The following is a 22,566-nucleotide window of genomic DNA, read 5'->3' on the forward strand; positions in this document are numbered from 1 at the left end:
GAAGGCGGCATTCCCATAAGCAGCTTTTATCAACCCTGTGCAATGCGCTCCACTTGTCAGAGTCCACTCTCTCACTCCATTGTTAAAGGCAGCCCAGCTTCCTTTCTCTGCTATCTGAACATTGTGTTTTCCATCTCTCTCTTCCTGCTAAAATAAACCTCCCTCCAAAACACTGGTGGCACCACTGACCCCATTTGTGGGCCTCGACCCATCAGTTCAAGATAAGTTATGCAAGCAATTGATTCCCCAACAGATCAATTGACTACAGAACTGTGGGATCTGTATGGAAGTTCACAGGCCCCTTGGCTATCAGATTGCTTGTTCATTGACTAAAATAGTTTGAATTCATATATAGGCATGGAAGTGACCTTGCAAATCATCATGTATGTGTTTTTAAGAGCTCCTGAAAATTGGGAATGAGACTGAGGAAGGATGCTTTAAGACAGGGGTAGACAACACAGTGCCTGCCAGATATTTTGTACCACAGCTCCTGTCATCTCTGACCATGCTGGCTAGGTCTGATGGGAGTTGTAATCCAAAACCTCTGGAGGACATCGTGTTGGCTACCTCTGCCTTCTGAACCCCAAGAGCAGGACCCAGTTTCTTCTGTTCCTCTTCATCTCACATGCTCCACCCCATTTCAGTGTGATTTTGATTTGCTTTTCTTGCTCATCCTTCCACTTTTACAGCAACACTTTCTGCAGCAAAACAGGCAGCACTTCAGTGAGATAAACAGGGCAAGGAGTACAACAGCCAGGAGGAAGGCAGTGACGTCAAGAGAGTGGTACTGGATCCAGTTGAGGTCATGTGCTGCTGGCCTCAAGTGGGGAGCCCCTTTGTGCTTCATCACAAACTCCACCCAATGCACCGCAAGGTCAAGAGGTTCAATGGGCCTGTCCAGGTGGAGAGCTGAGAGACGCTGGATGCTCTCCTTATACCTAAAAGAAAAGAACCTCTTTAGGAAATAGATATTACAGGGAAATAAAACACACAGCATAGAAGCAGATTTCCAAAGCATTTGAAATCCAAGTGGGGTTGACACTGTTCTGAGAGACTGGGGACATGGGATGCAAACCCCTCCCCTGTTCCTGTGTGCTGATGCACACACTTCGGGATACTCTCTATACAGCTTATACAGGGTGACTGAGGCCAGAGTTCCGGTGCTTTTAGTAGCTGAACCCTAATTTTTCTCTGGTGGATCTTTCACATAGCTGATCTGTCTCCTACGTGACAGCTGCTGCTAATCACAGGTCCTTGGAGATAAAAATGGAGAATGATGCAGTGTCCAGGAACTTCTGTGGGGCAGCTGATGATGCTGGTGACCACCAGCAGGTGGCAGTTGGAGGAGGGATGATCTCAGTCAGTGTCTCTTAAACACAGAATGTGGCCCAGTGAGGGAAGCAGGAGCTGGTAGGTAGTCAAGAACGGGGCCACTTCCCAATGTGGAGGGAGATGCCCCCTGCCTTCACTGCTGCTTCCTGACAGTTCCTGCAAGGCCATCCTTTCCCGTTCCAGCTGCTCATTGTAGGGAAAGTGTTCTTTTACAGAACGTTGCCATTACTTAACTTTTCTTTGATAATGCTCTGATTAGCTTCTGAAAATGCCACGGTCTGACACAAGACATTTTTAAAACCACTACTGCAGAGGACTCAGAGTCCCGATAAAGAATCAAAGCAGTAAAAACAGAGGGGTTGTTTAGAAGAGACTTTCTTCTTCACCTGTCACCAGCAGCCGTGTAGCAACCCCCGCTGATTTCAATGACAAGCAGTGGCTCTGCCCCCTTGCAATGCACGAATCACCAAGCAACCACCGTGCTGCCCTCAAGCTCCCATCCCACCAGGAAGTCCACCCCCAGCAGCCCCCCTGCCACCCAACAGACTCCCATGGCACCCTACAACCCTCCCCCACGCCCAGTGCAGAACACTCCCCCCGCCCCGTATATTTCCATGGTATACTTCCTTGCATATTCTGATTTTAAATGTACCATATTTTTAGCTCCATAAGACACACCTGACCATAAGACGCACCTTGTTTTTAGAGGAGGAAAACAAGGAAAAAAAATATTCTGAACGAAATAGTGGATGTATGATTTTTGTGGTTCATGCTGTGGCCACAGACATGATATGTGATTTGATGGTGAATTTGGGGTGATCCACTGCAAGAATCCTGAGGATCCATGTGGATCCGTGCTTTGTAGCCATGTTTTTGTGCCATTGCGGCCCCACGAAACAGTGGATGCGTGATTTTGGGGTGCAGGCTGTAACCATGGACACCCTATGTGATCTGATAGTGAATTTGTGGTGACCCAATGCAAAAATCCTGAGGATCCATGTGCTTTTACCTCCCCCTTCCCAGGCAGCCTCCTTTATCTCTAGAGCCCTTATCTCCCTCCTGATTGGTTGCCGATCAGCTACTCAGCGGCTTTGTTTCAACACCCCCTTCCCTCTTTCTAAAAATAAAAGCACATCTGCTTTTTGCCGCTGGGCAATTTGGCTCCAGGGACCACGTACTCGCTCCATAAGATGCACAGACATTTGCACAGACATATTTACTTTCTAGGAGGAAAAAAGTACGTCTTATGGAGTGAGAAATACGGTACTTTGGACCAACCCTAAAATGAGTTTTGTACCACTCATTACTCACTTTTTATCATAAATAACAGCCTTCAGTGCATCAGATAAATCCTTGGAAGTCATGTCAACTACATTCAGAGTCACTCCTGCTCCTCGAGATTCCATCCGCTTTGCATTGTCCATTTGATCTCCAAAAAGTGGCATCAGCACCATTGGTACTGCATTGCAGATTCCCTCATAGACCCCATGGGAGCCAGCATGAGTGATAAAGGCTCTGGCTTTTGGGTGAGCTGTTGAGGAAAGAGCAGGAGGTGGAGAAATACCAACAGGCTTATCATTCTGCTAATGACAACGTATCTAGGCCAAGTTTTAAAACTGCATTTTTATGGAAGCAGCCAATTGAAGTTCAAATTAAACAGCCATATGATTAAGCTGATCTCCTTGGACAGTTATGTACAGTCTAGCAAAATGTCTTTCAGAAGGATGGTGCAGAACTGTGGGAGGAGAGAAGTGGCCCCCTTCTAGGCCATCTAGGCCAGGGGTGGGGACCCTCTGTCAGCCAAAGGGTCACATTCCTTCATGGACAGCCTTCTAGGACTCCAGACCAGTGGTGGGTCCTGCCACTCTCCACCCAGGCAAGGAAGAGGTGCTATCACAGTTCAAGGGCCCAGTCCAGGCAGGTGGGGCGCAGAGTAGGTCCAGTGAAGGATGTGGCCTGGGGGCATGGCCGGCGCTGAGTCCTGAAGGCCAGATAAAGAGGCTTGGGTTCTCCATCCCTGATCCCTCAATTCAACACAAAGGGTGGAGAGCCTTTGGCCTGAGAGCCAGATTTGACCCACCAGATTTGGCCTGTGAGGCTGTTTTCTTCTAACCACACCCACCTGCCCCATATTTGACACCACATGTAATGTCAGATGTGGGACACTGAACATCAAGTGATGGACAGGGAGTCCTGTCCTCTTGGGACCAAGCGTGCACCTGTAGAAAGCAGGATATCAGCTGCCTCCAGTATCCTGTCTAGTTTGGCGCTAAATTCCATTAAAGCCAATGGTACTTTGGTCAGTCATTGTTTTCCACAGAACTGAATGCAATTTTCACTCCAGCAAGTGGTTATGGGTAAGGATGAGCAAATCAGTCAGTTTTGGTTTCTCCCAGTTTCTCATCTTACCAGTCTTATGTTCACTTCTCCATACTTCTACGCCAGTTTGCAATTATTATTATTATTAGTTACCATGAAAACTTGCCAAAGTTTTAGTGTGAATTTCTCCTAATATAATGGATTCCTGTAGGTTATTTTTACTACTTTCAGCATTTTTATGCATGCTTCACCATAATATATAAATTTTGTACGTTACCTGCATTGCGGAATACAGAGCTGTGTGAATTTTGAAGAACGGCTGTGATTCAGCTCACAGATTGTTTTGGATAGTGCGAATGAAGTAAGCTTGCCTTTAAATGCGAACTGAATCAAATTTCCCCCTCACCCCTATTTAAAGGTGTTTTTACTTTTTACTTGGTTGTACCACCGTGAACAGGGACGCGGGTGGCGCTGTGGATAAAACCTCAGCACCTAGGACTTGCCGATCACATGGTCGGTGGTTCGAATCCCCGCAGTGGGATGCGCTCCCGTCGTTCGGTCCCAGTGCCTGCCAACCTAGCAGTTCGAAAGCACCTCCGGGTGCAAGTAGATAAATAGGGACCGCTTACCAGCGGGAAGGTAAACGGCGTTCTGTGTGCTGCGCTGGCTCGCCAGATGCAGCTTGTCACGCTGGCCACGTGACCCGGACGTGTCTGCGGACAGCGCTGGCTCCCGGCCTATAGAGTGAGATGAGCGCACAACCCTAGAGTCTGGCAAGACTGGCCTGTACGGGCAGGGGTACCTTTACCTTTACCACCGTGAACAGTATTTTAATTTTGTTCCGTTTTATTTTGGTTAGGGGTTGGATATTGTGTGGGGTGGGGATTGGTTTTGTTTTGGTATAATTGTTTTTGGTTTGTTTTGTTTTTCTATTTTGTAAATGGAGGCTAGTATGAGGCTTGGGATTGCTACCGTGGAGGGGCGAGGGTGGTATGGCGGTGGGGACAGATGTTATAGGCGAAGAGGATCAAGATTCGGATATGCTCGTACCCCTTCCAATCTGCGCCCCATCCCAAGGGACGAGGGTAGGGTGAGCAAGGATTACTCACCTCCGTCACTGGTGTTGTGCAATGCCAGGTCTATAGGCAACAAAACCGCCACCCTGCAAGATTTCTTTACCTCGCAGGGGGTCGACCTGGCCTGTGTGACGGAGACCTGGGTGCGTGAAGGGGAAATGATTACCTTACGAGAGATGGCGCCCCCGGGTTTCTCCGTCCTCCACCAGTCACGGACTGTGGGCCAGGGGGGAGGGGTGGCATTATTAATCTGGGAAGATTGTTCTTTCAGGGCTCTACCATCGCCATCGATCCCCAGCATTGAATGTGTTGGCCTAGTGTGGGGCTCTGAGGTGAGCTTGGCTGTCTGGCTGGTGTACCGGCCACCTAGCGCACCAGCAGCCACCCTGTCAGGCCTGCTGGAGGCGGTGGCCGGCTGGGCCTTGGAGTTCCCTAACTTGGGGGGGGGGAATTGGGGGACTTCAACTTCCACGCTGATGCCACTCCCTCCTCACAGGCTCTGGACCTGGTGTCTTCCATGGCGACACTAGGGCTCTCCCAGTTTGTTTCGGGCCCCACACATCAAGCAGGCCACACGCTGGATTTGATCTTTGGTGTTGGTATAGATGTGATCATGTCTCCCTCGATGAAGGTGCCATGGTCTGATCACTACGCTCTGAAAGCCAGGATTGACTTTCCACCCCCACCCTGCTTAGGTGGCGAGCCAATTTGGGCTCGCCCGCAGAGGCTGATGGACCCTGATAGATTCCGTCAGGCCTTGCGGGACCTTGCTCCCCCTGGCGACTCATTGACTGAGCTCGTTGAGGGCTGGAATATCCAGCTCCTGGCAGCCATCGATGAGATCGCACCTAAGCGCCCTCTGCGACCCCGCAGAAACCGGGCTCCCTGGTTTACCGAGGAGCTCCGGAAAATGAAGCGGGACCTCAGACGGCTAGAGCGAGTATGGCGGGGTGCCCGTGACGGAGCCTTAAGAACATCTTATAGGGTTTTTATGAAAACCTATGAGATGGCAGTGAAGGCCGCTAAGAAGTCTTACTTCTCGGCCTCCATTGCATCCGCTAGCTCTCGCCTGGCGCAATTATTTAGTATAATTAGGTCTTTAACGTCCCTTGAAGGACAGCCAAATTTAAATAACAATTTGACTCACAGCTGTGAGGCATTTGCGAGCTTTTTTGCTCTGTTGCTCCGCCATGACCTCCCTGCCAATTTGGATACAATAAAGGAACTGGCGGCCCCTCGACTGTCCTCGGGTCCAGTATTGGACCACTTTGACCGGATATCCCCAGCCGATGTGGACAGACTCCTCCGAGCTGGAAAGTCCACCATCTGTCCTCTCGACCCGTGCCCGTCTTGGCTGATTAGAGCGTGTCCAGACGAGGTGCGGGCCCCCCTGGGGGATATCATCAATTTGTCCCTTGGCACGGAGACATTCCCAGGGGAACTGAAGGAGGCAGTGGTGTGCCCGCTCTTAAAGAAAACATCATTAGATCCCTTAGATCTATCCAATTACCGCCCGGTTTCGAATCTCCCATTCCTGGGTAAGGTGATTGAGAGAGCGGTTGCTGAACAGCTTGGTAGGTTTCTGGATGAAACGTCGGCTCTGGATCCATTCCAGTCTGGCTTTCGCGCTGGTCATGGGACCGAGACGGCTCTGGTCGCCCTAACAGATGATCTCTGCAGGCAGCTGGATCGAGGCGGGTCGGGGCTGCTGATTCTTCTAGACCTGTCAGTAGCCTTCGACATGGTCGATCACGAACTCCTGGAGCCTTGCCGACATGGGGATCCAGGGCACAGTCCTTCAATGGCTGCGCTCATTTCTCTCTGGTCGGGGACAGAGGATGGCGCTGGGGGGGGGATTGTGATTGCGCCACTCCTTGGTGTGTGGAGTGCCTCAGGGTGCGATACTCTCCCCGATGCTTTTTAACATCTTTATGCGCCCCCTCGCCCAGCTTGTCCAGAGTTTTGGGTTGGGTTGCCATCAGCATGCCAATGACACCCAACTCTATCTGTTGATGGATGGCCATCCTGACTCGGCCCCAGATACACTGACCAGATGTCTGGAAGCTGTGGCTGGATGGTTACGTGGGAGCCGGTTGAAGTTAAATCCTTCAAAGACAGAGGTTCTCTGGCTGGGACAGGACGATATGGGATTGAGGAGGCAACTCCCATCTCTTGTGGGGGTGCAATTAGTGCTAGCACTGTCCGTTAAGAGTTTGAGTGTAATCTTCGATACCTCCCTCTCTATGGAGGTGCAGATTACAGCTATAACAAAGGCAGCATTTTTTCATCTCCGCCAAGCTAAGCAGTTGGCTCCTTATCTCTCTCGCCCTGACCTAGCCACTGTGATCCACGCAACGGTCACCTCTAGACTGGATTATTGTAACTCGCTCTACGTGGGGCTGCCCTTGTGACTGACCCAGAAACTCCAGCGGGTGCAGAATGCTGCAGCGAGACTCCTTACGGGGTCTTTGCTGCGAGATCACATTCATCCGGTACTATACCAGCTGCACTGGCTCCCGGTGGAGTACAGGATCAGGTTTAAGGTGCTGGTTTTAACCTTTAAAGCCCTATATGGCCTAGCACCCTCGTACCTACAGAACCGCCTCTCCTGGTATGTCCCACAGAGGAACCTACGGTCTGCAAATAAAAACATCTTGAAGGTCCCATGCCTCAGAGAGGTTAGGCTGGCCTCAACTAGAGCCAGGGCTTTCTCGGCTGTGGCTCCAATCTGGTGAAACGCTCTGTCACAAGAGACAAGGGCCCTGCGGGACCTGACATTTTTCCGCAGGGCCTGCAAGACAGAGCTGTTCCACCAGGCCTTTGGTCAGGGCGCAGCCTGACTCCCTCCTCTGGCAATCTGCACAGAATTTTGCTTAACGGTTGCCATCAATTTGATTTTAATTAATTTTTAGAATGAAATGTTTTTAGAATGTTGGATTATTTGATTGTTGTTAGCCACCCTGAGCCCGGCTTCGGCTGGGGAGGGCGGGATATAAATAAAATTTATTATTATTATTATTATTATTATTATTATTATTATTATTACACTGAGCAACAATTTTTTACTTTTTGAATGTTGTCTAGATTTCTAAAACTGATTTAGGGTATTTTTGCACTGCTGAATCAGGAAATGGCATCCATTTCTCTCCATCAGGTCAGGTTTACTGTAAACTGAATGGTGGGCATTGATAAAGGTAAGTACACGTAAACTGCATGTTGCTTCACCATTTTTCAAACTTCAGGGCTTGAACTTTCGTTTCTTGGAACTCCAGGAATGCTCAGCGGCAGGGAGGTCTCGCTTCAGAGTCCAACAGTAGTCAGCCATCATGACTGCGTCCCAGCGACCCTGATACCTGGTCTCCATCTCTTTCATGTCCTCTCCCCCTGCTCATCACTCATTGAACTCAGGTTCTCAGGAAACCGGTCCATATGTGAAAATAGGTAGTGTATCTTGACGCTCATGTTGCAGCCCAGGTTTCTGAAAACAGTCAGCATGTTGTTGACAAGTTCTGCATAGTTTCTGGCCTTATTGTTGCCAAGAAAGTTCTTCACTACCAGAACAAATGCCTTCCATGCTTCCAGTTCCACTTCGTTCATTGAGTTTCCGAACTCTGGATCTCTGATGAGCTGACGGATCTGAGGACCGTCAAAGATGCCAGCTTTCAACTTCTCCATGGTCAATCCTGGAAAAGCCTGGCACAAGTAACTGAAGCAGTCACCTTGTCCAGAGCCTTGGTGAACTGCTTGATTAAGCCGAGCTTGATGTGCAGCAGTGGGAAGAGTATTCTGTCTCTGTCCACCAGAGGGTCGTTGATGACGTTCCTTTCTTTGCAAGGCACCAATTCCTCCCACACAGGCCAATCCTTCTTCGTGTAATGCTGAGCACGGTCCCTACTATCCCACATGCACAGAAAACATGGGTACTTGGTGAAGCCAGACTGTTGTCCCAGCAAAAAGTTCACCATCTTCAGGTCAACACAAATAAACCACTTATGCTGATCATAACCAATTTTCTCCAGCACATACTTCACCGCTTCATAGTTCTCCTTCAGTGTAGTCGAGTGAGCCAGGGGTATAGAGGCAAACTGGTTGCCGTTGTGTAGCAGAACACATTTCAGTGATCGCTTGCTGCTGTCAATGAACAGTCTCCAATCTTTGGGTTCGTACTGTGGCACTCCAAGCTTGAGCAGAAGCTGCGCAATATCTGCACAGTACACCAAGTCCTTTTCTTCTGAGAAAAAACGGAGGTACTCTTGATGCCTGTTGCGGAAGAAGCTGATGTGAGCACTGTCAGAGAGGAGGTTTTTTCCCTTCAATCTGGATGCCAACAGTTCGGCAGAGTCCTTTGACAAGCTGAGGTCGCAAACTAGATCATTCAACTCCTTTTGGGAAAATGGATGTGGAACATCATCTTCAAGAACCATTTCTTCTTCTTCATGTCCTTAAATACTGGAGGCATCTTCGTCACTAATGTCAGGAAGTTCTCCGAAGATAGGCACTGGAATCTCATCACAATGAGCTACAGGACGACGTGCTGATTGAAGATCAGGATACTTCGTGGGGCGGCTGCCCCATTAACTTAGTTTTGATCCCCTAACTTTATGCTTTGTCGCACCAATTTATGGAAGATTTCGAGGTTTTACGACTTCAAACTTATCCCTTTTTGACATAATCACCCAGAACTATCAGACCTGAATATTTCTTGTCATTAAAATAATCATTTCCAATCAAAACAATTATTCGACATGGCATTTTACCCCCACAAACTTCTTCTAAAATGCTCCACACAAGCGCGTACATGTGAACAAAAACATAAAAAAGACATGTGGCCATAGCTCAAAAACTTGACCTGATTGAGCAAAACCAATGTGATTTTTGGATTCAGCGCATCAGATTCGTCCTAAATCAACTGAAAAAACGCAGACAACAAATTTGTTGTTGACCAGTGTTATTATTATTCATGGCTCACATTTTGGCATCTGTGCCCACTGTCCTTTCAACCATTTCCTTAGTTTTTTTATGCACACTATGAGCATAAAGCACCCGGCAGGATTTTCTTTTCCTAGCCCAGCTTTTGCAGCCACAGGGCTTTGCTATGAGTGTACATGACTAAGAGCAATGTGGGAGCATGTCCATCCAACATCACATTACTTTACACTTTGCTAAACAGTATTTAGATACACTCTCTCATGGTATTGCTAAGAGGCTAATGGCATTGAAGCAGCACTAAGGGCTGGTTATAGACAACAACATAATTCCTGCCCCAGACATACCAAGCAGATCATTTTGTGGTAGCCACTTCACGAGCTTTGTGTTCTTTGCAAGATTTGGGGGTGTTTCTCCTGTATATCTCCATAGCACCTTCACGAGGAAGGAAACACATAGATTAGGAAATGTATCTTTTCACTTCACTTACAAAAACTTCAAATTGCACTTGAACAAGCATTATCTCATATCTCTTACGTAGGGTGCAATGCCTCTTCAAAGAGCCCCATTAGTTGGAAAGGTGGGATATCGGTTAACAACAAATAAATAAGGTACTGCCTGTATATAAAAGAATGAAAGTGCACTTGTATATAAATTCATCAGCTTACCCAAGGTGCTGGAGGGGATGTTCAGAAATTGGGTCATACATCCACCTATGGCGGGGTTGTGTTAGAGTGCAAGAATTTTCAACAACAGCATTCAGAGAAATGGATAAGATCTTAAGCCGCCACATTATCCTAACATCTCAATTAGCCCTTTTATTTTTTCCGCTTATATTTGAGGGTAATCAAAATTTGCACCATTTGCACAAAGTTCTGATAGTACAGCTGCTTATTGCCGCTAGAATGACCATCACAGTTTTGGGGGGAAATAGATGGGGCCAATCTTACTGTGTGATATTGCCCTGCTAGAAAAACTAACTAATAAGCTGAGAGTCCTTAGGGGCCAAAGAAAGAAGGAAGATTTTGTATTTGTTTAGTATGACTTCGTTTCAGTTGTAAGCAAAGAGAAACATGGCCAAGGACGCCCTCAGCCTAGAAATGAATATGGCTCAGTGACTCAGGGCATTTGAATACTTTAATCACTTTCTCTTGATATAATAGGGTCTACGTTTTGTAACTTTCTCTTGTTTAACCATTATGTCTGTGCTATAAAGAGCTCCAGTCACTACCTCCCACACATTCACTTACCTGTAGTTTATTTATTTTGGTTTTATTTTATGTCCGTGATCTATGATTTTATAAAGAATTTATATATTTTCATCAGATCCTGTTTGGTAACACTGTATTTTGTAGAATTTTGTAAACCATTTCTTTCCTTTTCTTTTGAAACTTAACAAAAAATTAAATAATAAATAAATAAATAATAACCCAGGCACTGACAGAGCCTATTTTTATATTACCATGGCAACATGGTTTCTTCCACACCACCGCGATGCCCTCCCGTTGTTCGGAACTACAGCTCCCATCTTCCCTGACCACTGGCCAGGCTGGCTGGGGCAGATGGGAGCTGTAGTCTAAGGCATCTGGAAGGCTGAGAAAGGGCAACATGATGGAGGCCGCTAAAGCAGCAATTTCTTACTTCCAAGAAGGATGAGGCAAGTTTGGGAAATCCATTTATTATTGACTCACTTCTTAGCAGGGAAGGAGCTGTATTCTCAGAGGAATGAGGAAAGAAGTCTCATGTTATGGTAGCAAAAAATGCAGAGGAGGCAAAACTTCACCAGTTTCTGGACTGGTAATTGATTAGCAAACATGGCTAGTAATCTATCATTGCTAAAACTTTTTTCCAATAGATGTTTCTAGCCTCTGGATTTGAGGTGGTGTGCATGGATAATCTTTTAGCCCATCCTCCCCAACTTAAATGGGACACGGGTGCCACTGTGGTCTAAACCACTGAGCCTAGGGCTTGCCGATCAGAAGGCCAGCGGTTCAAATCCCCGCGACAGGGTGAGCTCCCGTTGCTCTGTCCCTGCTCTTGCCAACCTAGCAGTTCGAAAGCACGTCAAAGTGCAAGTACCGTATTTTTCGCTCTATAACACGCAGATTTTTTCTCCTAAAAAGGAAGGGGAAATGTCTGTGCGTGTTATGGAGCGAATGTGTGGTCCCTGGAGCCGAAAAATGAGGCAAAAATCAAACCGCGCTTCAGGGAGAAGGGAAGCCTGAAGAGAGGAAGTGGCAGCTTTCCTGCATTCTGCCTCAGGGTCTTACTGCCCGCCCCCTCTGTTTCGTTACTGTGTTTGCTCAAACGGAACAAAGAGCAGGGGAAGCCCCTCCCCTCCAGGCAAGTAGAGGGGAAAGCAGAGCGTCCGTCCTTCTATCCTCTCCCTGCTCCGGAGGAACAATGTTTGTGAAGGGAAGAGAGATTACAGGTTCGGCTTAAAATTCTGATTTGACTTCCTGCTTTTTGTTTTTGGAGACACACAGCATTCAAATATGCTTTCTTCCATTTAAAGAGGGAGAGAGAGAGAGAGAGAGAGAGAGCACACGCTGGCTGGCTTGTGTGGGTGGGTGGGGGGAAACTTTTGCCTTCCTTTCCTCACGTTATAGCCCTCTCCTGCATTCTTAGCCTTCTGTGTTTTTCCTTCCCTCCCCACTTAAAATGTGGTTACAAAGCATGGATCCACATGGATCCTCAGGATCTTTGCATTGGGTCACCCCAAATTCACCATCAGAGCACACAGCATGTCCATGGCTACAGCCTGCCCCCCCAAAAAAAAAATCACGCACCCACTGTTGCCTGGGGCTGCAATGGTGCAAAAACGTGGTTACAAAGCATGGATCCACATGGATCCTCAGGATCTTTGCATTGGGTCAGCCAAAATTCACCATCAGAGCACATAGCATGTCCATGGCTACAGCCTGTCCCCCCCAAAAAAAATCACGCACCCACTGTTGCCTGGGGCTGCAATGGTGCAAAAACGTGGTTACAAAGCATGGATCCACAGGGATTCTCAGGATTTTTGCATTGGGTCACCCCAAATTCACCGTCAAATCACATGTCTGTGGCCACAGCATGAAGCAAAAAAATGATACGTCCACTGTTTCATTCAGAATATTTTTTCCCTTGTTTTCCTCCTCTAAAAACGATGTGCGTGTTATGGTCAGGTGCGTGTTATAGAGCGAAAAATACGGTAGATAAATAGGTACTGCTCCAGCGGGAAGGTAAACGGCATTTCCGTGCGCTGCTCTGGTTCGCCAGAAGCGGCTTAGTCATGCTGGCCACATGACCCGGAAGCTGTCTGCGGACAAACACCGGCTCTCTTGGCCTATAGAGTGAGATGAGCGCGCAACCCCAGAGTCGTCCGTGACTGGACCTAATGGTCAGGGGTACCTTTATCTTTTATCCCAACTTAAAGTCCATATGATCTGAAATTTAGTTGCAAAATGCTGGTTATGTTGCAGGGTTTTTGCATTGTTCCACTTGCGGTTGCTGTACAATTAGGGGAACCCGCCGAGGGCTGAACTCTGGCAGCCTTATCTGGAATGCAGCCAAACGTGACAACATCACGTCTTGTTCCCCTGTTGTCTTATTGAAGCAATATCAGCTGTAGCTGTGCGTAGCTTTTGAGGAGGGTCTGAGCCAGCAGCTGGCATCTAAATTACCATGGCAATATTTCTAAAGAGCTGTATGTGAACAGCTTCCCGGTTCATGCTGTGTCAAGCTGCAAGATTGCTTGTTGGAGTGAGGCAAAGGGTTGTGTGCCAACTTCAGCTTCGGAGCCACTTTTCAAGCAGACAGCAACACATGCAAAATGAACCGAAATATTTAACATCCTACGTGAATAGAGGTTACCATTTTTCCTTCTTACCGTCTGAGGTATTGTTCCCAACGCTTCAGCAATTTCCATAGCTTTTTTCATTGGAATTTCAGAAACCATTGAACCCAAGGAAAACACCACAATGCCATGTTCGCCAGAACTGTTTACTATGGCTTCAAATTCCTAGGCAAAACAAACAAACTTTTGGTTAGAATTCTGCATCACGTGGGAATATTTTCATCTCTCCCCAAAAGCTAAATGAAAAAGTAACCTTTGCAGGGTAAGTGTGTGTGTCTGTGTGTGTGTATGTGTGTGTGTGTGAACATTAGACCATTTCTAGGACCAGATCCGTCTGGGGTGGGGCAGCGTGGGGTCCAGAACAAATCCTTCTGTGTAGGCCCCCCTGTTGCCCCCATCTCTCCTCTGCCCCTCCCCAGCAGGGACTCTTCCTCTCCCCCCACTTACTTTTGCTGTTGTTGTTTTGCCACTACTGTAATAGTGGCAGCCTCTCCTCCTCCTCCTCCTCCTCCTCCTCCTCCTCCTCTCTCCTCTGCCCTGGCTTACATTTTTCTTTTGCCCCTGAGAAGAATTGTCCTAGACCAGCCTAATGGTCTACCTGCCCTCACATTCAGTCTTAGACATTGGTCAGGATATTGAATTTCAGGAATCTCTGTAACAACATATCATATGCGTTCATTCATTTAGGATATTTCTAAATTGCTCTTCATCCCAGAAGTCATCACAGAGCAGGTTACAACAGAAAACACAAATGCAATAAGTACAGCAACCAATAAAAATAATAAATAATAAAGTTTTCCACATCAACAAAGCAAGTTAGCAGGCTGACATAAATTTGATATAATAAGGCGGTTCGCTAAGCTCAGCTAAGGTATTAGGCATTAGGATTTATAAGCCCAGGGCCTCTGTGCATATTATTTTAAATCTGCTGCTTGGTAATTGCATTGTGCCTCTTGATTCCAATATTAAGTCTCCCTTCCAAGTACTAACCAGGCCTGACCCTGCTTAGCTTCCGAGACCAGACAAGATCGGGCGTGTTCAGGGTAGTATGGCCGCAGACATTCTGATATTATGTCAAAAGGGAGATGGCACCATGCTATTAACTTTTCCAGTCTACTGAAATATCTCAATCCTAATCCCTTTCTCATCCTCCATTTTTAAACTGAAGTTTTGAACCGTCTCAGTAAGGGGGAGTGGAGAGGTGGATTCCGACCTGAGTTAGAGGATTTTCCTTTGCACAGTTTATACCCCCAATGAAGACCATGTTGGGCATGATAGGCCTGGGATATTCAAAAACAAAGTCATAGCGCAGAAGCCAAATTGATGCTTGACTATAAAGGTCTGCTACTGTCACATCTTGGTGCAGGAATTCCTTGTTCAGTGTTCCATAGGGTGAATAAAGAAAATAGCATATCATGAATTCCAGTGAGCCGATTAAAAAATTCTTCACTCTCTGTTTAAAGTTCATGTGATCTGTATTGCCTGAGAAAAATTTTGGGACATAAGAATGTGGGTTTGGACACTGTGTTGCCGCAAAGTCTAAACCACATGGAATTCCCCGCAAGTAGTAAATAGAAGGAAGGGATAAATACTCAGCCAAGATCTGCCCGCATGGAAACACTGGATCCATAACTACAATGTTGAATTTGGTTTCTTTAAGGTAAGAAATCAGCTCTTTGTTGTATAGAAGCTGCTTGCAGTTATTATACAGAAGCATTGTAATATTTCTTATTCTTGAAAATGTCCCAGTCATTCTTTCCAGGAAAGGCTGACGTGCAAAAATCCTGTGACCAAGCTTTTGGAATTCTGCCTTCAAGTATTCCTTTGAGTAGGGCACGGCAAATGTTTTCAGTGTATAATGTACAGATGACTTTATCCATAAGTTCGTCTCAGGAGCAACGACAACTACTTGGTGTCCTCTCTGCTGAAGATGTTCCATAACTGGATGGATACTGAGCCAGTGACTGCCATCATGGGGTATTACCAACACCTTTCCTCCATCCGTAAGGCTCCAGAAAAAGAGAGTAAGCAAAACACAAATGCCTTGACGCATACAAATCTTCTTGCTGGTTGCATTGTGGCATAATTCCAACCCAAAATGAAATGAATGTAAAAAAACCATTGCGAACAGCACAGGAAACAAAGCCTCTTGTGAGCCTTTAGTCCTATCTTCTTCTGCAAATATTTATTTGCTGTGACACATTTATTAAGGCAGTGTGGAATGTCTAAATCTTGGTCAAAGGTCGGTTTTGCAAACCAACCTGGATTGGGTGATAAGGAGTCTGCAGGCTAGCCTGTTGCATAAGCGTCTCTACTACCACTTCTGTACTCGGCCAGTGACTTCCATCCTGTGGCATCACCAACAGCTTCCCACTTCCAGCACAACGCCACAAACAGAACCAAAAGGCAAGGCCAGCAGCAGCCGGATGAGACCTTGAATTCCTCCTTCCTATCATGGAATCAAGGAGCCCTGAACTCGCTATACGCTTTGTGTGCCTAATGTATGAAAGCAGATGTTGCAGAATAAAACACTGGAGCAGCCCACAGGATCACAGATTCTAAGCATCAAGTAAATGTTTAATGTGTTGCCTCTGCTGAACCTCTTGTCAGGACAAATAGCTCACATATCCAATTATAAGAGCAATGTCAACTGAGTTGATGTTTTAAACGGCTCAGGACCACAGTACCTCAAGGACTGTCTATCTCAGTATGAACCGACTCAGATCCTGCAACCATCCTCTGAGGTCCTTCTTCATGTGCCCCCTCCACGAGAGACCAGGAGGGTGGCAACACGAGAATGGGCCTTTTCTGTAGTGGTTCCCTGTTTGTGGAATGTCATCTGGTGCCTTCATTATACATTTTTAGGTGCCAGGCAAAAACATTCTTTATCAAGAGGACTTTGGCTAATTAACAGTCTACATCCTTTTAAATGTGTTTGTGGAAGCAGAATTATTGGTTTGTTTGGGTTTTGTTCTTGTTTTGTTATGTTATGTGTTTTGTGGTATTATTCTGTATTTTTATGCTGTGAAGCCCCATGAAGTCTGAAGGGTGGTATACACATTGAATAAATAAAATAAAATAAAATAAACCCCCCAAAACCCTTTAGCCAGCAAATAAAATTATTATTTTTAAAAAATCAAATACTCAAACTAAAAAAATACTAAGAATAAGCAGTACAATGCAGGGATCACTTGGGAAATACTCAAACAAAGGACTGCTCCACACAGGAGTTTACTGTCAATTTGCTGTTAGTCATATGTGTTAGTAGAGCTTTTTTGTATTTGACATCTGTTATAAGAAAATCCCTATATCCAAATATATCATTTCATTGTTTACGTTCTATCTGTCTTATAGTAGTTTCTATGTTAGTTATTTCCAAAGTGTGTCTCTACTTCAGACTGTAATGTGAAGCTTTGTTTCTGTATCAATATGATATACTGTATGTATCTTCCTGATCTTACACAGTGACAAGGGATGCGGGTGGCGCTGTGGTCTAAACCACTGAGCCTCTTGGGCTTGCCAATCAGAAGCTCGGCGGTTCGAATCCTTGCGATGGGGTGAGCTCCCGTTGCTCTGTCCCAGCTTCTGCCAACATAGCAGGTCAGAAGCACACCAGTGCAAGTAGGTAAATAGGTACCACTGTGGTGAGAAGGTAAACGGTGTTTCCATGTGCTCTGGTTTCCCTCACGGTGTTCCGTTGCACCAGAGGCAGTTTAGTCCTGCTGGCCACATGATCCGGAAAAGCTGCCTGTGGACAAACACTGTTTCCCTTGGCCTGAAAGTGAGATGAGTGCCGCAACCCCATAGTTGCCGTTGACTGGACTTAACCATCCGGGGTCCTTTAACCTTTTTACACGGTGACAGTACAGGCTCCTAAACAGTACCACAGCACCACCTACAGGGTCTACAAAGACAACACTCCAATTAACAAGTTTACTGCTTTGAATGAATAGGTCATTCATAAACTGATACAGGACACTCATAAAACATTCAAGTTCCTTTCATACATATGTCAAACACATTGTCGCAAGCAGAGAAAAATGCCCAATTTCCTGATAACCATTATTCCGCAAATCAATAGTTGGAACATGTCCAGACAAATAAAGGGCTTCTCCACATGTCCATTTACTGTGCATTTGCTCTTAGTTATGTGAGCAAGGTTTTTCAATGTGTACACATCATCCTTAATAAAATGGCAGCCCAAAATTCCTACACATTTAATCCAGATTTTCCCAATCCATGGATAATCCCCTGAGGAAAAATGGCCCAGTACAAAAATGTAGTCACTGCTGACAGGGAAGGTTCTTTGGTGGAATCTGCACACATATAAAAACTGTTCTGAAAATGCTTTTTGAAAAGTGTTTTTAAAAATACGTTGAATTTTCCATAAGGCTCACTATTGCCATCACATTGCATATTACACTTAAAACACACTTAACATTTTATTTGCAGCTGTATAGCTGAGTCTTTGGTGCACTTTTTTGGGGGGGAAAGTAGTTTGTCATGTACCCCTCTGGGTAGGAGGGGTTTTTATTTTCATACCCCTTACCTGTATATGCGGCTCAGCTGAATACAACTAGCCATTTCATTTCCAGTGACCAAAATGCTGCTGCACACTGAAGGCACAACAAAAACACACCTGAAGGCTATAACTACTGCAACAATATTCAACAACAACTCCACCCGCATCCCCCTTTGCAGCCACCACAAATCAAGAGCTCTGTGACTTTGCTGCTGCCACTCTCTCTTCCATCTCCATTCCGCTGAGCAGCAGCACTGCCACTGCTGGGAGCGCACTTCTCTCCCCCCCCCAACACACACACTCACACACACACACACACACACACACTGCAAAATAAAAAAAATCCTTCCAGTAGCGCCTTAGAGACCAACTAAGTTTGTTATTCGCATTCTGAACCAGGTAACTACAACATCACTAATTTCAAGAGTTATAGCAACCAGTTAGTAGACATGTTTGTTGAAAAAGGTTGGATTTTCAGATTGTCAATTTGATGTAATTATTTAAGCTGGTCCTCTCTGTGATATTTTTTTTTTAATTGCTTTGATTTAAACCAGCCCCCTCTGCATTCAGGTCTGTAGTTCAAGTTTGTGAATAGCTATGTGAGAAGGAAGCAATCCTCCCCATCAAAATTATCCACCTATAAGCAATTGTCCTGAAGCAAAATATTTGGTTGATGAGTTCAAACTCCCTGACCCCTCCCCACCCAGTGAGCATAATTAGAGTGCAGCATGGAGGAAAACTGGCCTCGGGACATGTAGTGCTCCTGAATAAAATTGTGTTTCAAAGGCGAATGTACCTGTGAATGTGAAGACCCCTGGAGATCAGAGAGAGCTGAATTAAGGCATTCAGGAGTAAAGTTGGCTGATCTTCTTCCTTTGCAGGAATGGCAAAAGCTGAACTATGACATCTACACCCTACGCCAAATGCGAAGGGAAGTGAGAAACAGGTGGAAATGCATTTTGGAAGATTTGGGTAAGCCAGTTAAGCTCAGGCTATTTTCTTACAGTTAACATAACATACAAACAGTATGTATATGCGAGGAAGGGGAATCTAATAAACACGCAAAAAGAAAAACAAAGATATATGCACTCAATTTTGTGTGATAGTGAGATATTTAAAACAAAACAAAACCCCCATTACTTAATACTGTGCCTCATTTCATTTTACCACTGGGTTTCCCGTGTGTCTGCAAGATGAAGGCTACCTTTTGATCCTTTGCAAAGATATTTGCGGTAACCTGCATTTGCTAAAACGAGACTTAAAATCCTGCCCTAGGTTTTCTGAAAGAAGCAGATACCCTGTTATCAGTGACCAAACGAAGCATTGTCAGTGACTCTCAGAACATGAGCAAAGCCCGGGAGATCCTCTTGAGGCTGTCTGAGGAGACAGCTATTTTCCCAACAAGCTGGGAGCTTTCAGAGAGATACCTCTTTGTGGTGGTAAGTCTTGACTTCTCTCTCTCCTGTGATTACTTTTTCATACGCTTTCATGGAACTGCTCAATGTGATTTGGAACATATTTTGGATGATGACCTAGTAGTGCCTGTCTAGCTGCATACAGTCCTGTTCAGGATTGGTCCCGTGACTAGGAATGACATATTCAGCACAAGATTCTACATCACTGCAAGCTTGCATTAATATAGAAATATAGCAACTTTTGTGCCAAGAGCCACAGATGGCATATTGACATCTGGCACTGAATCAAGAGTTAGTTTCATCTGGTTGCTTTATAGACAATTCCTTCCAAAGAAATCTGCCCCAGAGTGTGAGCCGAGAAGGCAGTTGCTAGTACCCCAGACATGCAGATAGACCGTTTTACATCTGGCTCACGAAGCTGCCTTTCCAGGACACTTGGGGCTTAAGCATACATTGGGAATTTTACTGGCCTGATGTGTTTTGAGATGTTATATATCAGGTCTTGTGATGTATACCAATGAGTGGGACCTGATGGAGATCATAAGCGTTTCCTGTTGCAGCCCAGTGAGATTATTGGGGAACCATTCACTAAAACTGGAATAGATATTACTGGCCCAATGCCACAAGCCACAAAATTGGCAAGAAGAATAACCAAACTGTTATTGATTATTGTACTTGTTTTTGTGAAATGATTCCATTATCACAAATTAGTTCCCCTTTTGTGGCAAGAGCTTTATTAAGTGTTTTTTTGTCGCTGGGGCTTACCACAAACTGTCGCCAGTGACTTAGGTGGAGCTTTCATGTCCCGGTTAATGCAGCCTATTTTTGAAATTACTAAAATTGAACATAGGACAAGCCCGGCTTATTGTCATTGGATCAATGGCTTAGTTGAAAGGCTGAATAAATCTATAGGGCGCATGTTGCTAAAATAGCTCATGGAAAAGAATGGGACCAACACCTTATGTTCTTGATGTGCGTGTATCCTGATGTAGTGCTCCTCAAACTAGTATATGGGAAGTCTCTGTGCAATCCATTAAGCTTGTTAAAACAACAATGGGAGGGAGTGTTGTAAACAAGTCCTTTGTCTGTTTAAGATTATATGCAGAAGCTACGAACAACCTTGAGTGATGTTTGGAAAACTTCCCAAGAGAGTCTTAAAGTTGCCCAGCAGGGGCAAAAACGTCACTATGATAGAAATTCTACCTGGAGATAAAGGGTTGAGTTTGCATGGAGTTCAGCCGCTTTTTCTCTCCTGCAGGATCGTCTCATTGCCCTTGATGCTGCTGATGAATTCTTTCGAATTGCCAGTGCAACGTATCCAAAGAGTGAAAGATGCACAGTGAAAGAGGAAGTCAATCTGATTGCAGTCCAGTTCAGTTCTTCTCTGTCATAACACTGATCACCTTTGGATGGACTTTTGATTTTGAAGGGATTGGCCAGAGTAATGTGACTTCTTCCTTCAGGAAACTAGTATCTCTCAGAAGTGCAGGATAAATCCAGGATGATGTACCTGCTGTACAGTGTGATGCAATAGAGACTCACCTTGACTCAGGAGAAAGTCTGTGATTGGAGTCTGCTATAAGCTTTGGTGCTAGACTAGATGCCGGCGGTAGTCTTACAGCTGCAGTGAATATAAAAAGTGCAGTGACAGAAACCTGCTGTACTGCTTTAGGTGTAATGTTTTTCTCTTTGACAGCTTGGTACAATTGGTACAGTTATTTCCCATAACTGACCATTTTCCTGTGTTCCTGTTTAAGTAGGATTTTAACAGGGTGGAAAGTTAACTCCTTTTAAAACTGCCATTTCATCAAGTTCCTTCTCTCTTGAGAATACACCATATATCGTGCCAGCAAAACTCTTCATATCCATCTATGCAATTCGAGATTCTCTGTCTGGTAGATGTGGGTGACGTATTCATCAACAATGGCAGAATGTTGTGAGAACCATCAAAAACCACACTGCAAATTACTTCCTAGCAGCAAAAGAGTCTTACTCTGTCTTAATTAGCATTTTTAGACGTGAAGAAATCAAATCCTGCTATTCTGAGCTGGTTTTGCCTCAAGATTCAAAAATCTACAATGGCTGTTACAGAGCTTTCCTCATCATAGCACGAATCCATTGTTCCACTGTGAAAGATTATTGTGTAAGCATCTTTTAAAGATGTTGTATTGAAAACATCTGCAAGCCTTCCTTTTGTCCTAGATCCTTATGCAGTAGCTATTGATTCCAGTTGCCTCCTTTGTTCCAGCTGATATTTTTATCACATACTGAACTTGGACATTACGGTGTCCTGCGGTTTTGCTTGAAATGGAACATTTAGTAATTGAGGGGCACTTTTTTTTTGCACTTGCATCTATTTTTCACCAACCTGTTGGAACAAATGTGTTTATTGAAATCTATATTGTGTTACAAAAGCTAATAATACAAAATGTTTTAATATAGCCCAAATAGTATCTTGCTGTTTTGGTCTGGTAATGAGCAATGGTTTTAAACTACGGATGTGGTGATGGTTCATTGTCACTACTACTTTTTTAAAGCAAAAAGCTGGTGCTCTCACCAGATGGTATTTGGTTTTTGTGGTTGCAACATACCTAACAAAATGGCAAGAGGTATTTTAAGTGTTTGTACCAGTGATGTTAAAACAGTTATATGAAATGTGTGCTTTGTCACTTCCTGGGGGGAGGATGTATTGATTCTATACTTTCATACCTTAATTTAATAAATAAAAAGTCCCTATGTGATTCTTCCCTATTTTGAAGTATGTTTTGTCTTTGTAGAGCAGATTAATGAATGCTTAGACATATTGAGGTTCCAACCATTTTTCTAAGGCAATTTAGAAATTGTAGAAATCAAAAAACTATCTGGTCCTTGCAGATTAAAGGTAAAGGTACCCCTGCCCATACGGGCCAGTCTTGCCAGACTCTAGGGTTGTGCGCTCTTCTCACTCTATAGGCCGGGAGCCAGCGCTGTCCGCAGACACTTCCGGGTCACATGGCCAGCGTGACAAGCTGCATCTGGCGAGCCAGCGCAGCACACGGAACGCCGTTTACCTTCCCGCTGATAAGCGGTCCCTATTTATCTACTTGCACCCGGGGGTGCTTTCGAACTGCTAGGTTGGCAGGCGCTGGGACCGAACGA

At 45.3% G+C, this 22,566-nt stretch overlaps 2 protein-coding genes across 2 annotated transcripts in view; one reads left to right on the top strand and one right to left on the bottom strand.

Annotated features, from left to right (window-relative positions):
• Positions 1 to 22,179, top strand: part of MREG (melanoregulin) — a 51,195-nt gene extending 29,016 nt beyond the window's left edge. Inside the window, exons 3-5 of the mRNA XM_082209992.1 lie at positions 18,895 to 18,985; positions 19,289 to 19,452; positions 20,687 to 22,179. Coding sequence (XP_082066118.1) covers positions 18,895 to 18,985; positions 19,289 to 19,452; positions 20,687 to 20,821 — 390 coding nt within the window. The 3' untranslated portion in view covers positions 20,822 to 22,179. The remainder of the gene's footprint in view (positions 1 to 18,894; positions 18,986 to 19,288; positions 19,453 to 20,686) is intronic.
• LOC309525060 (UDP-glucuronosyltransferase 1A1-like) lies at positions 283 to 15,628 on the bottom strand. The gene is made up of 5 exons (XM_082210416.1): positions 14,705 to 15,628; positions 13,525 to 13,656; positions 10,001 to 10,088; positions 2,644 to 2,863; positions 283 to 938 (listed from the first exon to the last, which is right to left on the bottom strand). Exons 1-5 carry the CDS (start codon positions 15,611 to 15,613, stop codon positions 641 to 643), a joined length of 1,647 nt encoding a protein of 548 aa, XP_082066542.1. The 5' UTR covers positions 15,614 to 15,628; the 3' UTR covers positions 283 to 640.
• Positions 22,180 to 22,566: the final 387 nt, after the last annotated feature.

The sequence above is a fragment of the Podarcis vaucheri genome, assembly GCF_965113315.1.
Source record: "Podarcis vaucheri genome assembly, chromosome: 1".
NCBI classification, from domain to species: domain Eukaryota; kingdom Metazoa; phylum Chordata; class Lepidosauria; order Squamata; family Lacertidae; genus Podarcis; species Podarcis vaucheri.